Here is a 19,350-nt window from a genome sequence, read left to right as displayed (position 1 = left end):
ACCCATCCAAAAGATACATGTCTCTGATTTACAAGTAATTGTATTTTACAAACCCACCTAAAACACACTAATCTAGGGGCTTAGAAAATGGGTTACCCTAATTCAAGTGCCATGGGCCGTGTCCCATGTGCCAAGAGCCACGTGCCAAATTTCAAAATTCACAATCCACAGTTTAAGCTAGTAATAGATGCATTTTCACTCTAATTCACTTTATCAATTCATCTACACTGTTAAATGACCATTCGGCACCTTCTATTTGCATGAAGTGGTGACCTGCGATATGTGTGTGTTCACAAATTCACAAAAATTATACGGAGGGAGGGGGGGTGTTTTTCAAAATGGTGATCCGTGTAAAAAGTGACCCTTCAAAAATGTTTGCAAGAAAAAAGTCACTCTCCCGAATTATTATGTCCAACAAACATTGACCATCCCTGTTAGTGTCATAGTCAACATTAACATTCATTTGACATATAATTAATGAGGGCCATTATGAATGTGACACCTCATCCCACCAAATATGAAGGTGTAGCACTTGTAGTTACTAATTTATGGGCAAAATTGTTAAATTGAGGTCAAAGGTCATCCTGGTCACCTGATCGCAGCAAACTTTCCCTTCATGATGACTGTCCTGCGAATATCAGACCTTTGTTGGCTAGTTCAGATCATTACTTTTTTACCTCCATAAATGGCATAATCTGTGTTACATATTCATACTAAGCAGTCCGGGTTATGTCCATATAGAGGATAGTAGGGAAGAGCCAATGGCGTACCGTATATGTAATAAAATTAAGGCAAGAACCAATCACGTACTGTATATGTAACAAGGGTCAAAGGTTACGTTGGTTCACTTTGTTCAGATCGCGATATGACCTGACAGATCCACCGATCGAGTGAGACTGTTGGCTACCCGGAAGTATCTTAGCTCCAGTCGATTGGCGACGTTCTACCGTGTTAAAAATTGTAAGATTTCTTCAGGAATAGTTTTCTGAGTTTCTTTACCCTTGACCATATTCGACAAAGAGTTATTGGACGTTTTTCGTTCTCTTTTCCAGCTTTTGGTTAACTTCTCGGCGATTGATCCGGGGCGCGTTTTTCTGAGCGAAGGGTCAATCGTACCGGGAAACGCATGGTGATCGAAAAAATCGTGCTCCATCGCGCTCCGATGACCGACTAAAACAGTTGACCCATCTTTGTAAAGCTTGAAAAATTCTGCATACTGCAGATGGCAAGGTTAAATTGAAATTTGACCAAAAATAGGCGATATTTGGCGACAAATAACTTACTGTAGATTTACAAGGGTCAAACGCTGATTTCTAGGAGCCGTACCCGGCCAAGAAATTCATCCAAATAAGTAATTTTCAATGTACTAACCACTTGTGTCGGTCACCATCTCGGCCGCACTGAACATTGTGCGTAACGTCTACAACTAAAAACTACCCAGTGCTAAAAATAAAGGGCGAAATCAAGCCGAAAACTTCCAAACTCGTTGCAATGTACGAGCCAAGGTTTGCATGGTTAAGTATTCATGACGTTGGCGGGGGCAGGTTCGCTGATTGGTCAATCGTAATATCCTCTCTATGGACATAACCCGGACTGCTAAGCATGCATGCTTTGAGACTATCTGCAGCTGTTGTGTCATATGAGCGCTGTTTACTGACATTGCAATGTAACATACCCTTACCAATGGAGATCTAGTTATCAAAACATGGTCTTCATCCACTGATTTATGAACAATCTTGTTACTGTGGAGATATGCTAATCCTTCTGCAACATCATTGGCTATCTTGTAGACGTGTGAAATGCTTAATCCATGTCCCTCTGTTGTACACAAATATCTTGTCAAGATCATAGCATCCATATTTCTTGTGGGAATAACCTGGCTGCATTGAAGTTCCTTCAAATATTGCAAATGTAAGTTATTGTATCCTGAAAATTTAGAAAGAAACATGCAGATATAAGGTATGATGTAAATAATCTTTAGGGGCGACGTCAAAAGTTCAATGAAGGGTAAAAAACTAAAATCCCAATTGTAAACTTCTCCCTAACCCCTCCCCCCAAGAAAATTAAGTGACTTATATTGAACCATATTGCCTGGTTCTTTCAATGTAAATCCAAGCAAAAGAATCAGTCAAATGAGGGGTGAAATAAATAAGACTGAAAAGTGCATCATTAACAATGGGAACACACTTAATTTTGTGTATCATCCCATGTAAGTACAACAATATAAACAGCAAACCATAAGTTTCGTGATGAGGTTATACACATGTGTAGTCCCTGAAACCAGATCATATTGATGATGGATATACACCAATTTTCAGAGTATGATAAAATGTGGATCATTGTTTCCAAATACACAATGCAATCAATAAATAATTGCCAAGTGAAAATAGTACAAGGTTTGCTTGTTGGTTTATACTCATTTAATATGGAATTTGTTTTTTTATCTTAATGGGCAATTTGAATGCTAGAACTGGCCTAATGGAAGATTTCATTTCTGAGGATTTTGCAATAATTTGTTTTTAGTACTTTGTGCCCTGTGGGCACAGGGTACTAATGTGATGGCGCGGCCCAATATGCCCAACATAGTGGGCCGTATGCTGTGGACGCAGGTATCTCAGAAACGCTTCAGTAACTTTTTCTGAAATTTGGTCTGGTGGTCACTTGGGCATGTATCTCAAACGGTCTTTTTTCTTTTTTTGATTGAATCATTTTAAAGTCACTTTTTTAGCTTTTTTGTGAAAACCACTATTTTCAATTTTTCCTCAAAACCACTGATTTGATTATTGTGATGTTTGGCATGGGTTTTCGTATAGTTGAAATTCCGTCAGAAATGTTCAAAATTTGGTGATACATGCCTTGTATTATTTTTAAACAATATTTTTATCCATTTTTATTTTATATTTACTTGATTTTGACTCGCTTTTGTAAAAGCTACCGTCTGCGCATGCGCACAACTTTAGGACAAAATCTGAGTCTGATCGAATCGGACGCCATCTTGTTTCTCGGTCTGGGCACATTTTTTTACGTTGTGAACGTTTCACTGTGTATTTCAATATGTTCTATGGTTATGAAGTTGACAGTGATGCACTTTTGCGGCTGTCGTGTATTTTTTGGTACGAAAGGCGCCTTTGATCGACTGAAGAATGATGGCCTCCGTAGGCGATAAACACCGGTACCGGCAGGCATATCAGTTCTACTGAGGAAGTAATCCACTGGCCCGTACAGGTCAGGGACTCACTTAGGGGAGAACCACTTGATTTCTGGGGGGGGGGGTATGGAGGATTTTGAGAAAAAAAAATGTCACCAGGTGAAATAAAAGAAAAGAATTATGCCTGTAATGGCTTGAGAAAAAAAAATACTCATAACAGACAGAAATAAAAAAGGAACTGTCACAATGCAGTTGAAAAGAGCAAAATTTTAGAAACTTCATTCTCATTTATTGTTTGCTAGCATGCTGCCAGAGGCAGCGCAAATGTTTTTACCACAAGTAATTCTTATGTGTTTTTTTTTCCAGCACTTATGATATAAGCATTCACTACTTGACACCTCAGTGCACTATATGTTTAATTCCTTCCCTTTTCTGACCCAAGAAATTATATTTCAGGATTTCTGTTGCAATATCTCAATGGTACAGGCAATATCTATATGGGACTATTTGACTTCTGTAAATTGTGAAAATTTAAAACACAAGACAGGAGTCAATAAACTAGTGTTAAAACCAATACATTATTCTCTCAATATGAATATGTTAGAAAGATTACAAGTTGACAATGAAAAATTGAGCAACAACAAATATAATGAAATACAATGTGTGAGCCTTGTTTCTCTGACCACAAAAGATAACATCTCCCCTGAGAACTTAAAAGGAATTGACTGTTTTAAAGAAAAGCAGGTATAGTACTGATCATTGTTGATTTGCCAAAAAAGTGTTCTATAATTTAAAGTTGTATATATACTAGACTTTCCATTTTGTTTTCATTTGTTGGAATGTAAAATGAATATATAAAACCATCCTGTGATAGTGAAACACTGGCTTAAATTTGAAAAATTGCACTGCTACTCCATTTGATAAAAAAAATTGATGCAGGTCTGACAGTTGAAATAAAAAAATGCTGTCTCTCTGACCAAAAAAAAGTTCCCATACCCACTTCCTGCATAACCCCCCCCCCCCGAAATCAAATGGGTCTACCCTTAATATGCGCATGCGCATATAACAAGTTAGCGTTTGTTTTGCAAGGACTTTGAAAAATCAAACCGACGCGATCTTGTGCCTCGGTGTTGTGCGAATTTTGACGTTTTAATGTTTTTAGGTTTATTTGATGATGTTTTGTAAGTATGAAGTTCACAGTGATGGTACTTTTGTTGCTGTCATGTATTTTTTGGCACGAAACACTCCTTCGATAGACTGAAGAATGATGGCCTCCGTACTCGGTACTCCCCAGTACCGGTGAATCCATTGTCTTAGCGAGGCAATCCCACCGGCGGCCCCTGTACTAATAGCTGGGTGAGAGCGAGGGAACGCTCTATCCTTCTACCTCCATGTCATAACAAACTAGCATCGTTTTATGTTGATGTACTGTCCTTTGGACACAGCGATAACTTTTAGTTTTCTGTTGCCTATTTTGGGTAATTTCGACAGTTGTGCATTGATTTTGACATCATTGTTGACTTTGATCGCGAAAGACAGTGTGTGCTTATGTTGACCGATTTACGCGCACTTCAGAATCACGGCATGATCCGACATGGTATTGGTAATTTGGCATGATCATCAGATCATACATGATCCGAGATTGCACTTAAGCAAGGTCACGATATCTAATATTGTTTGTTTCACTGTCGTTTAATACCTATATTTCCACTAAAAGACCATTAGAATTTCCTCCTGGCTACTTTGAAATCGTGCATTGGCATACATGTAGTTGTCAACATCACTATGCTTGAATGTAGTAGACTCTTACTATGAATATATCGACTGTCACTGCATATTGCATATGTGTGCAAGTCACTCCATATCATATCAAAAAATGTAGTATTGCGACGTTTGAGCTGCCAGAAGCCAGAATTTACAGTTTATGAGAAAGTTATCTTACATGTAAAACTCAGTTCTACTTGAACAAAATGCAAGCTATGTTGTATAACTATCGTGAATAACATAATATTTTGTACCTATCACCGTGTCAGAAAATCAGAAGGAAACAACCAGTCAGACAAACTGTGGTCAGGATGATACTGTCCTATTTTAATATTTGTCTCTCGGCACACACCAGATACTCATGACTGTGAAACAACATTTCCATATAATTGTATATTCAGTTTTTATATTTAGTTTGCTTTTCACCATATTGTATGTCCTTCCCTGCACCACATAATTCAAAATTAAATATTGTTTTTGGCCTATACATACTTGAGGGGTAAGCTTATTTAGTCTCATACATTAAAGATGCACTGTTGACCTACAGAGTCCAAACTTTTTATCATTGTATTGTAGATAGGTGTACACTCCAAATACTAAGTACAAGTGTGGTGAGTGTAACAAGCAAATGTCCCATCTCTTATTCTTAATTCACTTTCACACATATCAAGGCTGTTGATACTTAGAATCCACACTTGAACTTATGCTGGAGCAGTAACCAACCAGTTCAAATAACTTTCATTTATGTCCAAACAATTTGACTTTTTGCCAAATTTCACATTTATGGCAAATAATAAACAGTAAGGAGGTACAAAGGACGTCGGTGCCCCCGGGCCCCATGTTTCTCTACTGATGGTATTGAAAGTTTCTGTATTCCTTAGAAAGTCACATGATTATCAGTTTGAACAAACCAAAATCTGCATCACAATAGAAAGCTTTCCACAAAATTTCAAAGTGTTAGAGGAAATAATTTTTTCTAAAACCAACATTTACATTTGTTTTGATCATCTGCATATTTGTCATGTGATCAATTTGGCTTGAACAATCTTCAGATCTGCAACTCAGTACAATTCTAGTTCGCAAAATTTCAAAGATTTGGTTGCTTTGGTGTTTATAGTGTTTCCTCAACAAAGCTTTCAAACATTCTCATAATAAATCAGTAGCTATCCTGAAAATTTTCTGTACTACAGAAAAAATTGCCTAATTCAAAATGGTTGCCATCTCTGTCCTAATGTATGGAGAAAAAGTTATAATATTTTGTTTTAAAAACAAAGGCAGCGAGAGCTTAGCTTTGCAGAGCTTCCAAATGATCAGTCCCAAAAAGTATTAGCCCAGCAAAGATTTGGAAAAATTTTAGAGGCCTGGTAGCTGCCCCTGAGGGACAATTTCTACCTATGGTCAGTTGCTGTTCACATTAGGTTTTTCAACTGCCCTTCTCTAATCTAGCATATGTGTCTCGAGTGTGATGGAATATATATTATTTTTTTAATTTGATGTATCCATTGATAATCCTTTAATACTCTTACTACCAAAGTTACAATGAAGGCAAAGCATCACAATACTGTACACTGAGCCATTCCCTTCAAAAACACATATAAATCGATCCCCCAAATGTTTCAGCGTACTTGTGTGCTAGTGCGATGCATATTGCAACTGACCTTCGAGATCATTCAACCTTGACCACATCATTACAGCTGCTGTTTCTGTGTCTACAGATGTCTTCTGTTTGCAATATTGGCAACGTCTGTTTATCATGCCGCTGTCAAGTGTAGTTTTCAGGGTCTGAACTTGATCTGATCCATTGCCAGCACCAGGAGCAGCACCATCTAAAGATGAACTTTGTTTGGTTTTTATGCGTATTGTTGAAATGGTGTACAGAATGGGGTTCATTGCACTGTTAAGTGGCAAAATAAAGACAGCAGTCCAGGCATACATTTCTGCAGGTATGGTGACAGTTTCAGTGAGTGCCAAAGCTCCCATTAAAATTATGGGAATCCAACAGCAGAAGTCTGTGAGAACTATTAATGTCATTCTGCGAGCCATGGCAATGTCATTGCGACTCTGTGATGATCCAACTGCATGTCTGGTCCGTTTGACAGTGATGTACATTGCAATGTAGGCAAATAAAATAATCATAAATGAAATGAAATTTGCTGCTATAAAAAGTGCAACAGAATATTGCCAACCTGGATATTCTTCACTTGTAATGTGCAAAGACAAACACACTCCAGATCGAGCATAATACTGGCCATGAAAATAGGGAATTCCAACCAATGGTATAAAACTTAGTATTCCAACAAATATCCATCCGCATGCAATTATCTGTAAAGCAGTTTCAAGCCGTAATCTTCTGAACTTGAAAGGAAACACAATGCAACAGAACCTATCAATGGTGATGACAGTCAGTGTAAAAACTGATACTTCACTGGACAAGGAAGACAAAAATCCAGCAAACTGACAAAGTTCACTGTGTCGCCATTCATCAGAATAACCTATGTATCGCCCTCTGTAGTACATATCAACAGAAGCAATGATTAGAAGGTATACTCCCATGCAGAAATCAGCAACACCAAGATTTAAAATAAAGAAAGAGTGTACACGATTTGATTCCTTTTGAGAAATTCTCCAAACAATGACAAATAAATTTCCAATAAATGCCAGTAATCCAAGGATCCAGATGCACACACGTAATACTTCGTTCTCCATTAGATCTTCACATGATGAGAACTGGTCTGGAGGTGGTGTACAAAGTTCTAACTTCTTCTGACTTTCTGCTATACAACAGTACTTGTATCTATCTGTGTACCTTAGGTTCAAAAGCAACATAATTTATACATAGCATTAGAATACAGTATATTATTGTGTGCAAGAGTTGAACAAGTGATAATGATGTATGAATTATTTCCAAGTATACTTTAAAGAAACTCACTTTTAGCCTTAATGGTACATTTGAAACTCCATCTGAAGGAGACTTATCATGTTTGATTTTACATGATCAATATGGGCAAAATCATTTCAGGGTTCGTAAGCTTCAACTTCCAGTAACAGGTCAACTGATGCTGAAGAGGACACTTGAGTGCAAGTTGCATTTTCAGCAAACTGTCTTTGTTTTTTCAAAACATTTGACGAGAAGAAATTACAATGAAAAATAATTAAAATAAGGTTCAAAAGTGTCAAAGGGGTATTAGCAATCTTCAAAAGTAAAATAATTGTGACACATAAAATTGTAAAACAATTATATAAAAAAGGTAGATTATACACATATTGACTGGCCATGGAAGTAAAAATTCACCCGATAAACAGTGTGTTTATAACACAGTCGTAGGCTGAGGGAAATAGTTTGGGAGTCTCTAAGGCCTGAGCAAAATCAAACATAATGCTGTTACCCAAATACGGCCAGTCAATGTGATTTGTAAGACATCTTCAATATTCTCACAGGATAATTGAAAAATTTATCATGTATTATCCGGTGCAGCCAATGAAGCTGTTTGTGCAAATAGGTATTTGTGTGCAGATCTACAGTAGGTGGGCAATTTAAGAAACTAACAAGTGAGTGGGGAGAAAACTTTGACAGTGGAGAGTCAAAAATTTCAGTTTTTACAGACTGGGTACGGAGAAAATTTCTGGCCTTGGGTATATATATATATATATATATATATATATATATATATATATATATATATATATATATATATATATATATATATATATATATATATATATATATATATATATTATATATATATATATATATATATATATATATATACCAGAAAATATAAAGAGGGGCCATGCCATGATTGATAGAACTTCAGGGAATTAAGATAAACTTAGGGAGGAGAAATATCCTAAGGTTAAGCAGTCCATCAGCTTTACGCTGAACAGGAATGTATATTACATCCATTACATACTGAGTGACAGATAATAAGGCTTTATTACACAAAGTTTGGTCGATACTGCCTCGCATTTGAGTGATGTGTCTGTATTTTGACGAGTTGCACAGGAACGAGTCAAAATGCGGACACATCACGAGAATACCACATGGTATGGACCAAACTTTGTGTATTAACCCCTTCATCATACATGCATACTTTGTAGTGTTCGCGTTTACGCAAATAAATTGTGTATTTAAGCATTGAAATTGATTCTACACGCATTGTTTTCATTGTTATGTGTTTTCTATATGCAAAGGATAACAGTAAAATGTTTCCGAAAGCACTGTCCCTGACTGAGCTTAGGTGACAACCAGATGAGATGAGATGAGTGCTCGCTTGACATTAAATTTGTTTCAACATTTCTGTCAATCATTCATTTTGTGTGGAAAGTTTCGGATTCTCTGGGCATAGTCTGAAAAATCGGCATCAAAGTTCAAAGGCACGTTATCATGTCAGCTGTGCCTATGAACTACGTTGCTAACTTTCAGACGAGCGATAATTTCTGAAACTGATGACTAAGAGTGGGTGATTGACAGAAATGTTGCAACAAACTAAATGCTAACCGTGCATGATCATCGCTTCTCGCTGTTCCAAAATTTGATCAAGTACACATGCAGCACAGCATGGTGTTGAAGCAAGTAAGTCAATTTTCCTTCAACTTTGCTCCACTAGTCCGTGAAAAAAAAGATTCACAGGGTCACTCGAAAGACTTCCTGGCAACCAAACATGGAAAAGACGGAGAAGCGCAGTGAAATTTAACCCATGTCAATATCCATGACGTATTGTCCTGTTGTTGCCGATACAACAACATGCAAAAGGGGATCAGCACCATGGTGAAGCCGTGAGCCGTGATGATAATGCACCGGTTACCAAGAAATCCTGTCCACAACCACTAACAGGCTACCAAGAGCAGTGGGAGACTGAATATCCATGGTTACGTTTTGATGTATAGTATAAATGTATAATTTTTGAAGACTGCCAGTGCCTGCAATAACTCAACCTTAAACAATGGGTTGCCCAATGTGTTTTGACGGTCGCATGTATACCCTCCGCTGTTACGTTTCAGCATGTTTATAACACGGCCAAGTTGTTCGTCAAACTGTTTTCATTAAAATAATGTTACATATACATCGTACAATCAAAATTGGTAGTGTAAAGTTACTGAACGGCTAATTGTATTTTGTAATCAGTTTTTTTACATCAATCGAGCGTGGAAGTGAAATTACACATGCAAATACAGCCATTACACAATTTTATGCTGTACACAAGGAGACAAAGCTATCAGACAAGTAGTTTTTGAGAACAAGTTTTCTTGACCAAAAATGACAAAATTTTCTTAAAAATAAAAATTTGCATATTTCAGTACAATTTCCACATATCCAAATATTGTCATCCCTGGGCATAAATACACCAAATATAAAAGCTGTCTGTTCATCAGTTATAAAGAAAAAGATTTTTTATGGTTTTTTGACCTAAAATGACAAAATTGCCCTAGAACAGTAATTTTGCCAATTTTGTGGGAATTTCAACAAATTAGAAGGGTAACACACTTGCAAATCCAACCGAAATTTGAGAGTAATTTGGCAAGCGCTTTCAGAGAAGAATAATTTTTACTTAAAATGAGAAATATAATCAAAAATTTCAGCAAAAATACAAAATTGAAGATATCTTAATGATATACATATAACTGTAGAAAATTTACCTACGGTACTTGCACACTAATTTTCAAAGCAATCAAAACAGCGGTTCTTGAGTTATTAATTTTTGACCATTTTCACATTTTTTAAAGCACATTTGCATAATTTGGACAATGCAAACTTCATTTGAACAAAATCCCATCTATAGCCTGGGAAGCATCCACATACTAAATACCAAGCTAAAAGGCGCAGTGGATTGCGAATTTTTGATGTTGAAGGACATACTTTTTATTTTTATTTATTTATTCAGATAACTATCAGGAGTAAATATCCAATTACAGGTTCCGCAAAACATAAATATACATGAAAATACAGACAAACACAAATTTGACGCAAAGAATAATAACAAAGAACATACAAATGAACAAAAATGATTCCTTACACTTGTTTTAAAAAGACTAAGTCTGTTAAAAATGTCAAATATGCTATTTGTACATACTTGAATAATGCTGCACTTATTGATATTTTGAGCGAAGGTGTATGGGGGATTTGGGACAAACCTTTATTTTCATTTTAATGATTATGTCAAAAGCATGCAAATTAGGTAAAAAAAAACGTTGATGATACAAAATCTTCTCCATGACCACTGGTCCGACAGCTTTATTATTTGGTATACTGGTCCCACTGGATGACGTGACTCAGGATTGTTCAAACTATGATAAAGTATGCAAGTTTTTATTTTTAAAGCAATTTTTGTCATTTGTGGTCAAAATATCTTCAAAAATCTTCTTCAAAACTGCAGGTCCAATAGCTGGGGATGACGTATTTTATATTATTTGAAATTGTGCAGAAATATGCATGTTGTACTTTGGGCAATTTTGGAATTTTTGGTCAAAAATTTGTTTCTCTAAAAAACTTCTCATCTGATAGCTTTGGTTTACATGTTCTTAGGGATGATCTTAATGTGATATGTTTAAATTATGATGAAATCTTCAGTTGTGTATTTTTGCAGCTATTTTTGCCATTTTTTGTCAAGCCACTTAAATAAGCTTTCAATTATTTCCGTACTTTCATCAACACGTGTCACAAATAGTTATTCTCTAGTAACACAGCTGAGCTACATTCACTGTAAGGTTGCTTGTTGTAGCAATTTCTTCTGCTTTTGATAAAAAGCTACTTTGGAATCACAAGACTGATAGTTTTTGAAATCTGATATGTACAGCGTGTTGTTTAGTATGCGCAATTTTTGGTAAAAAATTATGAATTCTTATATAATTTCTTATCAATGGTAGCAATTAAGGCAGTATCCTAAACGCTATTTTCTAAAACTATCACAAAGGGCACTGTGTTTCTCCCATTTAGTAAAAGACAAGTCATTGACGATAACATAATCCTCATTTTTAACAGGCAGACAGACATACAGGCATGGCATTGCAACAATAGCTCAAGTTTGTATATGTGAGCACTAAAAAGTACGATTCTTTTGTGTTATCTGCATATTCTTGCATGATTGTACTTTTGTTGCATGGAATTTTGAGAATGAAATTGGAAAATTTCCCACAATTTGACCAAGGAATAGAGAAATTATATATTCTTTGAAATGTTGAAAACAGGAGAAAAAGGAAGCCAGGAAATCCAGTGATTTGCATGAAATGACACTCATCCAACCTAAGGCCTGCCGCACATGAGAGAAATTAGCTGAGCAAAGTTTCATTCGAGGCTGTTTGCTCAGCTAGTTTATGATTTTTCATGCATTTTTGTCCTCGCAAGTAGTTAAGCAAATATCAAACGTGTTTGATATTTTTTGCCTTGCTAGACAAAGTTCTCAATGTGTGCACCGGAGAGAAAGTGATTTTCCTATACTAAAGCATGTGAAGGCCGCTGTACACATTAGAAAGATAGGCCAATTTTGGCAGTCATGTTGGACTTCATAGATCTCCATGTGCATGCTTCAGTAAAACAGACGTGAGGAAAATCACTTTGTCCGGCGCACACTGTTAGGAATTTGCTAAACATAAATCTTACATATTTCAATCTTTGGATAACAAATCACTGGTAATTGAAGACTAATTTTCGCAAAAATGTGATATTGGGCAAAAAGCATTTAGCAAAGCGCATCCTGTTATGAGTGCCTCTTATAGTGAATATGAATACTCACAAGAACTGAAGATTTATGAGAGGATCAAAAAGATCTGGGCTTCCCGCTCCAAAGTCACCAACTCGTATATCCCTGTATAAGAAGTGATATCAAATTATCCACTTGGATGATTAGTTTGTGTGTGAAGAAATAAGATGTCCTCAACTCAAATAACTTACATTTTACATATTTGGAACAATAGCACCTGCACTCATGTATAATTTTACAAACAACCTCCGTGCCTTGCACTTGACATGCATACATGGAAGTAATTTGCATCATGTTAAAAAGCCATCTTAAATGACATAGTCCTGCATGGTTTCTAAATTTGCAAACCATTGAGGGAAATCATGGTGAAATGACATTAATACAAAACATATCTGAAAAATGGCTGAGAAAGTATTAACCTCGTATTAATGTGTATATATACACTGTTGATGTGGTCCATTGGTATAAACAGAATTTATATCATAGTTGGGTAATAGATGTGGCTATCTGTTATGAGAGTTGGTATGAAAAAGAACATAACAGCCACTCTGCAGCCATATTAGATATATTGTCATTTCAAATGAATTCGGTCAAGGCACGTTTGAGTAATGATTTTGGACTTGGAAAAATCAGAGCAAAATGGCTGCTCGAGAACAACACTGAACTCATGTTGCTGAAAATGTTAAATATAATGGAGTATTGTCCTTGTGGCAAATTTGCAAGAAAACAGTCCTGATATGTCTGTATAATGGCTTGAGACAAATCAAGATTAGATTAGTACTGATGACTGTGACTCTTTCGACTAGCACTGATGACACTCAGACTCCCATTGTTAATCAAAATCTTTTGATCTGTATCTTCTCATAACACGTCATTGTTAATGACATAGTTCCTGTAAAATATAAATTTGTCAATTATGCAACAGTAAAAGTCTACAAATGTGATTGTAACTGCAGTTTCCAAGTCCAGAAGTGCCATATAGGCAAAAGAACATATGTTGGAAGTACCTGGTGATTAAAAAAATGGGATCAGTACATCAGTGGTTGCCACTGGTTGCGCTAATATTTTCTTTGCTGTGTCACTTGTGACGCAGTAGAACTCAAAATTGCATCCTCTACCCTTTTGAATGCATCCTTACTAATTTGCATGTTGCAATTTGCAGTGTTGACGTCAATGAAAATAGTTTAGTCAACACGAAATGCTGAACTCCGTAAACAGACACAATGTAACACTTTGAATGGTAAACTCAGAACAGACAAAATGTAACCGTGTATGGATAAAATCACAAAGTTTACTGTCTTTGATAAGTTTGACAGTTTGATCACAGTTTACTTCTTTAGCCTGTTTTTCATTGAATATTGCAACAGCCTGTTCAACATCAAAGTCACGTAGCGGTGGACCATGAATGCAAATCAGCATAAGATCATCAACTTGACAGATATAGACAACTGCGGTTTGCGCACCTGACACAGTTCTGAGTACTGAAACCCCCAGCGTTTCCGTTACAATTTAAAAACTTGCGTATGATTTTACGCAACTTAGTTTTTATTTGCGTAAAATGTATCAACAACACGTACAGTGTCCATGGGAATCGGTATCTGAAGTGAGTTGGGCAGTCTTTTCTGTCGAACTTGGGGGTTTCCTTTAATGCGCATGCTCTATTAACAAAAAACAATAACCTGGGGGGCTCTAAGGTATAGTAGCTGAACGCTTGCAATGCCAATATGCATGTCTCATATATGATCGTTGAGCAGCCTAATGACTTCATGTTCAAAGAAAATACTTTCTGACAATGAAATTAGTGTTTTCAATGGCCAACAAAAAGCAGATACTGATCAAAGTCCAGCGGGACCTCTCAAAATGCAACCCTACAGAGTGTAAATCGTCACCTGTAAACACTTTCCAAATAACATGCAATTGAACGTAATGATCATTAACTGTATTGTGTTACCAACAACGTAGACTCGATGGATTCTCGAATTTTTTGCATCTGTAGTGTCATTGTCTGTACAGAACTGATTGACATGATGCTTTGTGATGATGAAATAAAATGTTGCATAAAAAGTTGCGGGTCCGTTAAAGTCTAAAATGTTGCAATATCATGATAAATGACACTTGCAAGCAGGTGCATATGTTCTATTTTTGTCCTGCATTGAACCACGTTCAGGCAATGCATGCAGTACGGGCCAAGTACATCCGTGTCATGTGGCAGCATTTCTCAATGCGTATTAGTTTACGCAGTCATGATTTTTTTTGCGTATTTGCCGTATGTTGTGGGTTCGAACCCGATTGAAAACTAGCCGTATTTTCTATCCTGGGTTGGTAACTCTGCTGGTGGACAGAATTGTCCCCGAGGTTATCGTTCGCCCAGTTAAAGCGATGAAATTAGGTATCTCAAGAGAAAAAAATATCACAATAAAGGCTGCTTATAATTGATACTACATGGTCAATCATACAGAAAAACAGAAAAACCTTTTTTAATTTTTTGAATTGCACAAAAATTGACCAAGATATGTAAATTTTATTAATTTTTATTTTTTTCGATATCGGTAAAATTGGGATTTTTTCAAAATAAGCCATATTCACATTGAAATAAATAAAAATGAAACCATCACTTGGCACTGATATTGCTTTTCACTATTCACATTTTACTTCTCTTTGACCAAATAAACTTTTCAGGGTTATTTATGCCACCAATTTTCAGAAATATTAAGTCAAAATTTGAAAAAACTTCGATTTTTGGTTGATTTTGGCAGTAGAAATTCGCGAATTTAGCCAAAATTCGATTGATCCCTTAATTCTGTGAATACATAACTGAGACCCAAAATTCTTTCTACCACCTCAGAAGTGATTGTTTTATTGACTTAATGTTTTGCAGGTCACCTTCTGTACAAAACACAGAGTAAACGAGCTCTGAAAATCATAAAAACATCAATTTTGTCATGTGTCAGAAAACTCCAAAAAAGTGCCAAAAATGCGAAAAATGCAAAAATTGAAACGATTGTATCTTTTTAAATAATAGAGCTATCACTATGAAATTTTGAACATCAATAGATCATAAGTATGCAATTACACAGATCAAAACTCACAGTCACAAAATAATCAGTGTTCATTTTTTTATTTCTTGAAAATTCAGAATTTTTTTACATTTCTCAAAAGACGAGATTGACCTTGTGTGACCGGCAATACAGGAAGTGTAATTTGTTTCATTTCAAATTCCAGGTCTGACATTGTTTGCATAATGTAACCTTTATCAGGTCATGAAGATAAAATTAAGCTATCTTCCCATAACTTCAGGCTACATGTAGGTTGAATATTGCATGTAGGTTTATCTATACATCAGACAATAATTATACTTAACACTGCATGATGGGTTGAGACTGGACAGACGGTGGGATGGGTGGATCAACAGAAACAAAAATAGGATCGGACTGTTTTTTTCTGTCTGACTGTTTGTGTCTGTCTGTCTTTGTCTGTTCTGTATAACCCTGCAGTGTTCCCGCTAAGGCTTATTTGCGCGCCAATTGCGCAGTGTCTCCGACTGCTCTCGCAGTGAAATTTCATGTTTTGCGCAACTTTAGTCTCAGTCATTTCGATCGGTAGTTTTGGAAACGATAACTCGGGGCGAAATGTGCGATCTTGGCGTAGATTTTACTTCCGCGTTTCGGGTTTAGCGCCCGTTGGTGGCGCAGTTGCCACCAACGTTCATTGTACGTTGTGACGTACCTCAGTAAATTAGCATATACATGAACGGACCCAGCTGTGAGACAATAATCCGACATATCTCAAGTTGCGCACCCTCTTGAAACCTCAGAGGGAACACTGTAACCCTGGCAGTACTTTTGACCTTCAGATCTGTAATTAACTTACATGTATAACAAGCAGAGCCGACCATGCCGGGATACTATAACAATGCCAGAGGTTTACAGATCTGAAGGATAAAAGTACTGCCAGGGTTATACAGAACAGACAAAGACAGACAGACACAGACAGTCAGACAGAAAAACAGTCAGATCCTATTTTTGTTTCTGTTGATGCACCCTTCCCATCGTCTGTGTAGACTCAACCTATCATGCATTCTGCACAGAAGAAAAAATAAAACATTTCTATGCTAAACAAGCGACCTAGCGGCCAATAGAGCTCCGCCATGTTATTTACAAACTGTATAAGTCAGCTATTTAGAATAATCATATACAGCAAATGTCAAATGCGCTGAGAAAGGTAACCCCTAGGAATCTGCATATCAAATTTGAAAATTCACAAATTTGAGGTTTTCTTTTTTTCCTAACTGTTAACAATAAACAACTTTGAAACTACTCACTGTCAAAATATTTCTTTTTGTATATAGTGTAAAGTTCTTCAATTTTCTGCAGTTTAGGAATACTAGTTTTACTGCCTTGTACCTGTACCTCAAAATCAGCCACAAATACAAACTTACTCTCAATCTCATCGATATCTATGACTAAAGGCCACTTAAATGAGCCATTGTAACCCTTTCTCATGAACTGTACTACAGCACAAGATTCACTTTTAACATCAACAACTTGCCCTATGAAATAATCATTTTCATAGGCAACCCCGACCCAAGTACCCTGAGCTGTAAAATCAAAGGTTTCCATTTCTATTTCAAGTTTGCTTTTTTTTCTTATTTGTGTTTGTACTTCATTTTGAGAACAGCTGGTATTATCACAATTGATATCCTCATCATTAATTCTCTTTCTCTTTCTATTTTCAGATGTTACACAGATGCCACTGCTATTACTACTGTTTGACATTAATGTATTAGTAATTACAACATTTTCAGGATTTGATAGTTTGGTCATATCCAAAGTGCTTAGTACAGATATCAAGTCAGACTTAAGTGTATCATAGTCTTTCTTACCAAACACTAACCTCTGAGAATTGTCTTTTAGTTTTACTCCAAGAACAACAGTAAGATACCTTATTTCATCCTTTAAAATACTGATTTTATCAGATTTTCTATTAACTTTGTTTACAACTGCTTCAACATCAGCAGGAGAGAGGCAAGGACCACCATGTTTCTGTACATTTGTCATTATTTTCATTTTGGCAGTAAGTCTACCAGCTTCCCTTTCTTGTTTTTTTCTAAAATTTTCTTCCAGTTTCTGTTGAGTTTCCATCATTACAATTTTTTCAGCTTTAACATGTTTCTCTCTCAACTGTTTACTTTTTGAACCTGCCACCAGCTTTAGAAGATCATTTTGATCTTCAATTGGTTTTGATGATAACCAAAGGGAAATGGTTTTGTTTCTTTTGATCATTTGTAACCCAGAATGATAATGTAGGGAAGCATTTCTCCTCTTATACATTCCAAAATCCAAGTCACCAAACTCATTTTCACTGAGCAGATTTGTTAATTTACAATGTTTCATTTTTTTCTCTTAATTCAGGTGTTGGTTCTTGACCATATTTGCTATTAGGAAGGAAGTCATCAAGCTGCCTTTCAGTTACTACAATAAAACATTTAACTAATTTCTCAAGGGCTTTCTTTGTGATGTCGTCATGATAATTATCAAATAAACTATTATATACATCCCCCTTAGCAAGACTGAACTCTCTGAACACCCCATCATGCTCTTTCGAGAGTAACTCTGTGGCATCAGTCGACCAAATTTTGAACTGTGCCAACATATGTTGAACAAACTTGTACTGATCCACGTACTGTGTATCCCCATTCAACATTTGCCAAAATGGACCAGTTATCTTATAGTAAACTATACCAAGAGCTTTCACTAATGCTTGCAAATCAGGTGACTTGCAATCTTCATACACACTTTGCAGTTTTAAGTTGGCATTTTCCTTGTTATCATGTAAAAATTTCAAAATATCATCTTTGTGATAATAAAGAGTTGCTGCTCCTTGAAAAAAATTATTGAAACGATTCATGCGAAAACTTGTTACATTTGATTTCTTATTAAGCCCCTCCACGCAAAAAGCCTCCCATTGGCCTCGGCATCCATTTTTCTCATCCCCCCTTGGCCCCAACACATCACAAGCTGTTCGGACATACCTTGTAGTGGCTGAAACAGACGAACTTCTAAACCTACTGAATTTATCAAAATTGTCCCGACCCAACCCGTGACCAAGATTTTTTATAAGATCTGATTCAATTATTTTCAACTGCTTTTCACCTTCATTAGCTAAGCCCAAAAGGAAATGTGCATTGCAATATAGGAAGTGTAGATCAACATCAGTCCCAAGGACATCTTTTCTGTGTTCGGCAATTCGTTCATTGTACAATTTGTTAACACTTGCCCTGTCTGACATTGTTGCAAACATCTTGTTTAGCAGTTCTTTGTATGTTTGTTCTTTTTCTTTGGGATTGTAAATATCACATAACTCCTGCATCATAGCAATAGCATTATCAAGCAATGTAGCACTGTCTTCCACAGCTACAGGCACAAAACCAGCCGACATTGTATTGCCAGATGCCAAAGTTACTTGCTGGCCCAAGATTTTTTTACCATCTCTGCTAGTTCCATCGCCATGCAGATCAAATGCCTCAGATGCTAAAATTGTTTCTGCAACCTGAAATTTACTTAACACTTGGGCTTTATCCATGATGTTGACAACAGTATTGGGACATGGTAGGTCAGATTGGGGAATAGTTTTGCTGTATAACCACCTTGAGACAGCTTGTATCACCTTTGAACAATTTTTACTGGACACTTCACACTCCCCAACTAATTCCATAACACACTTTTGCATTTCAGGGGTGTA

At 36.3% G+C, this 19,350-nt stretch overlaps 1 protein-coding gene across 1 annotated transcript in view; it reads right to left on the bottom strand.

Annotated features, from left to right (window-relative positions):
* Nucleotides 1-19,350, bottom strand: part of LOC139145779 (uncharacterized) — a 300,693-nt gene that overhangs the window by 6,989 nt on the left and 274,354 nt on the right. The window contains exons 47-50 of the mRNA XM_070717084.1: nt 12,643-12,714; nt 7,099-7,718; nt 6,571-6,738; nt 1,682-1,926 (exon numbers count right to left, since the gene is read on the bottom strand). Coding sequence (XP_070573185.1) covers nt 1,682-1,926; nt 6,571-6,738; nt 7,099-7,718; nt 12,643-12,714 — 1,105 coding nt within the window. The remainder of the gene's footprint in view (nt 1-1,681; nt 1,927-6,570; nt 6,739-7,098; nt 7,719-12,642; nt 12,715-19,350) is intronic.

The sequence above is a fragment of the Ptychodera flava genome, chromosome 12, assembly GCF_041260155.1.
Source record: "Ptychodera flava strain L36383 chromosome 12, AS_Pfla_20210202, whole genome shotgun sequence".
Lineage (NCBI taxonomy): Eukaryota > Metazoa > Hemichordata > Enteropneusta > Ptychoderidae > Ptychodera > Ptychodera flava.
Note: the sequence above shows the minus strand (reverse complement) of the source record. Positions and strands in the feature narration are given on the sequence as shown.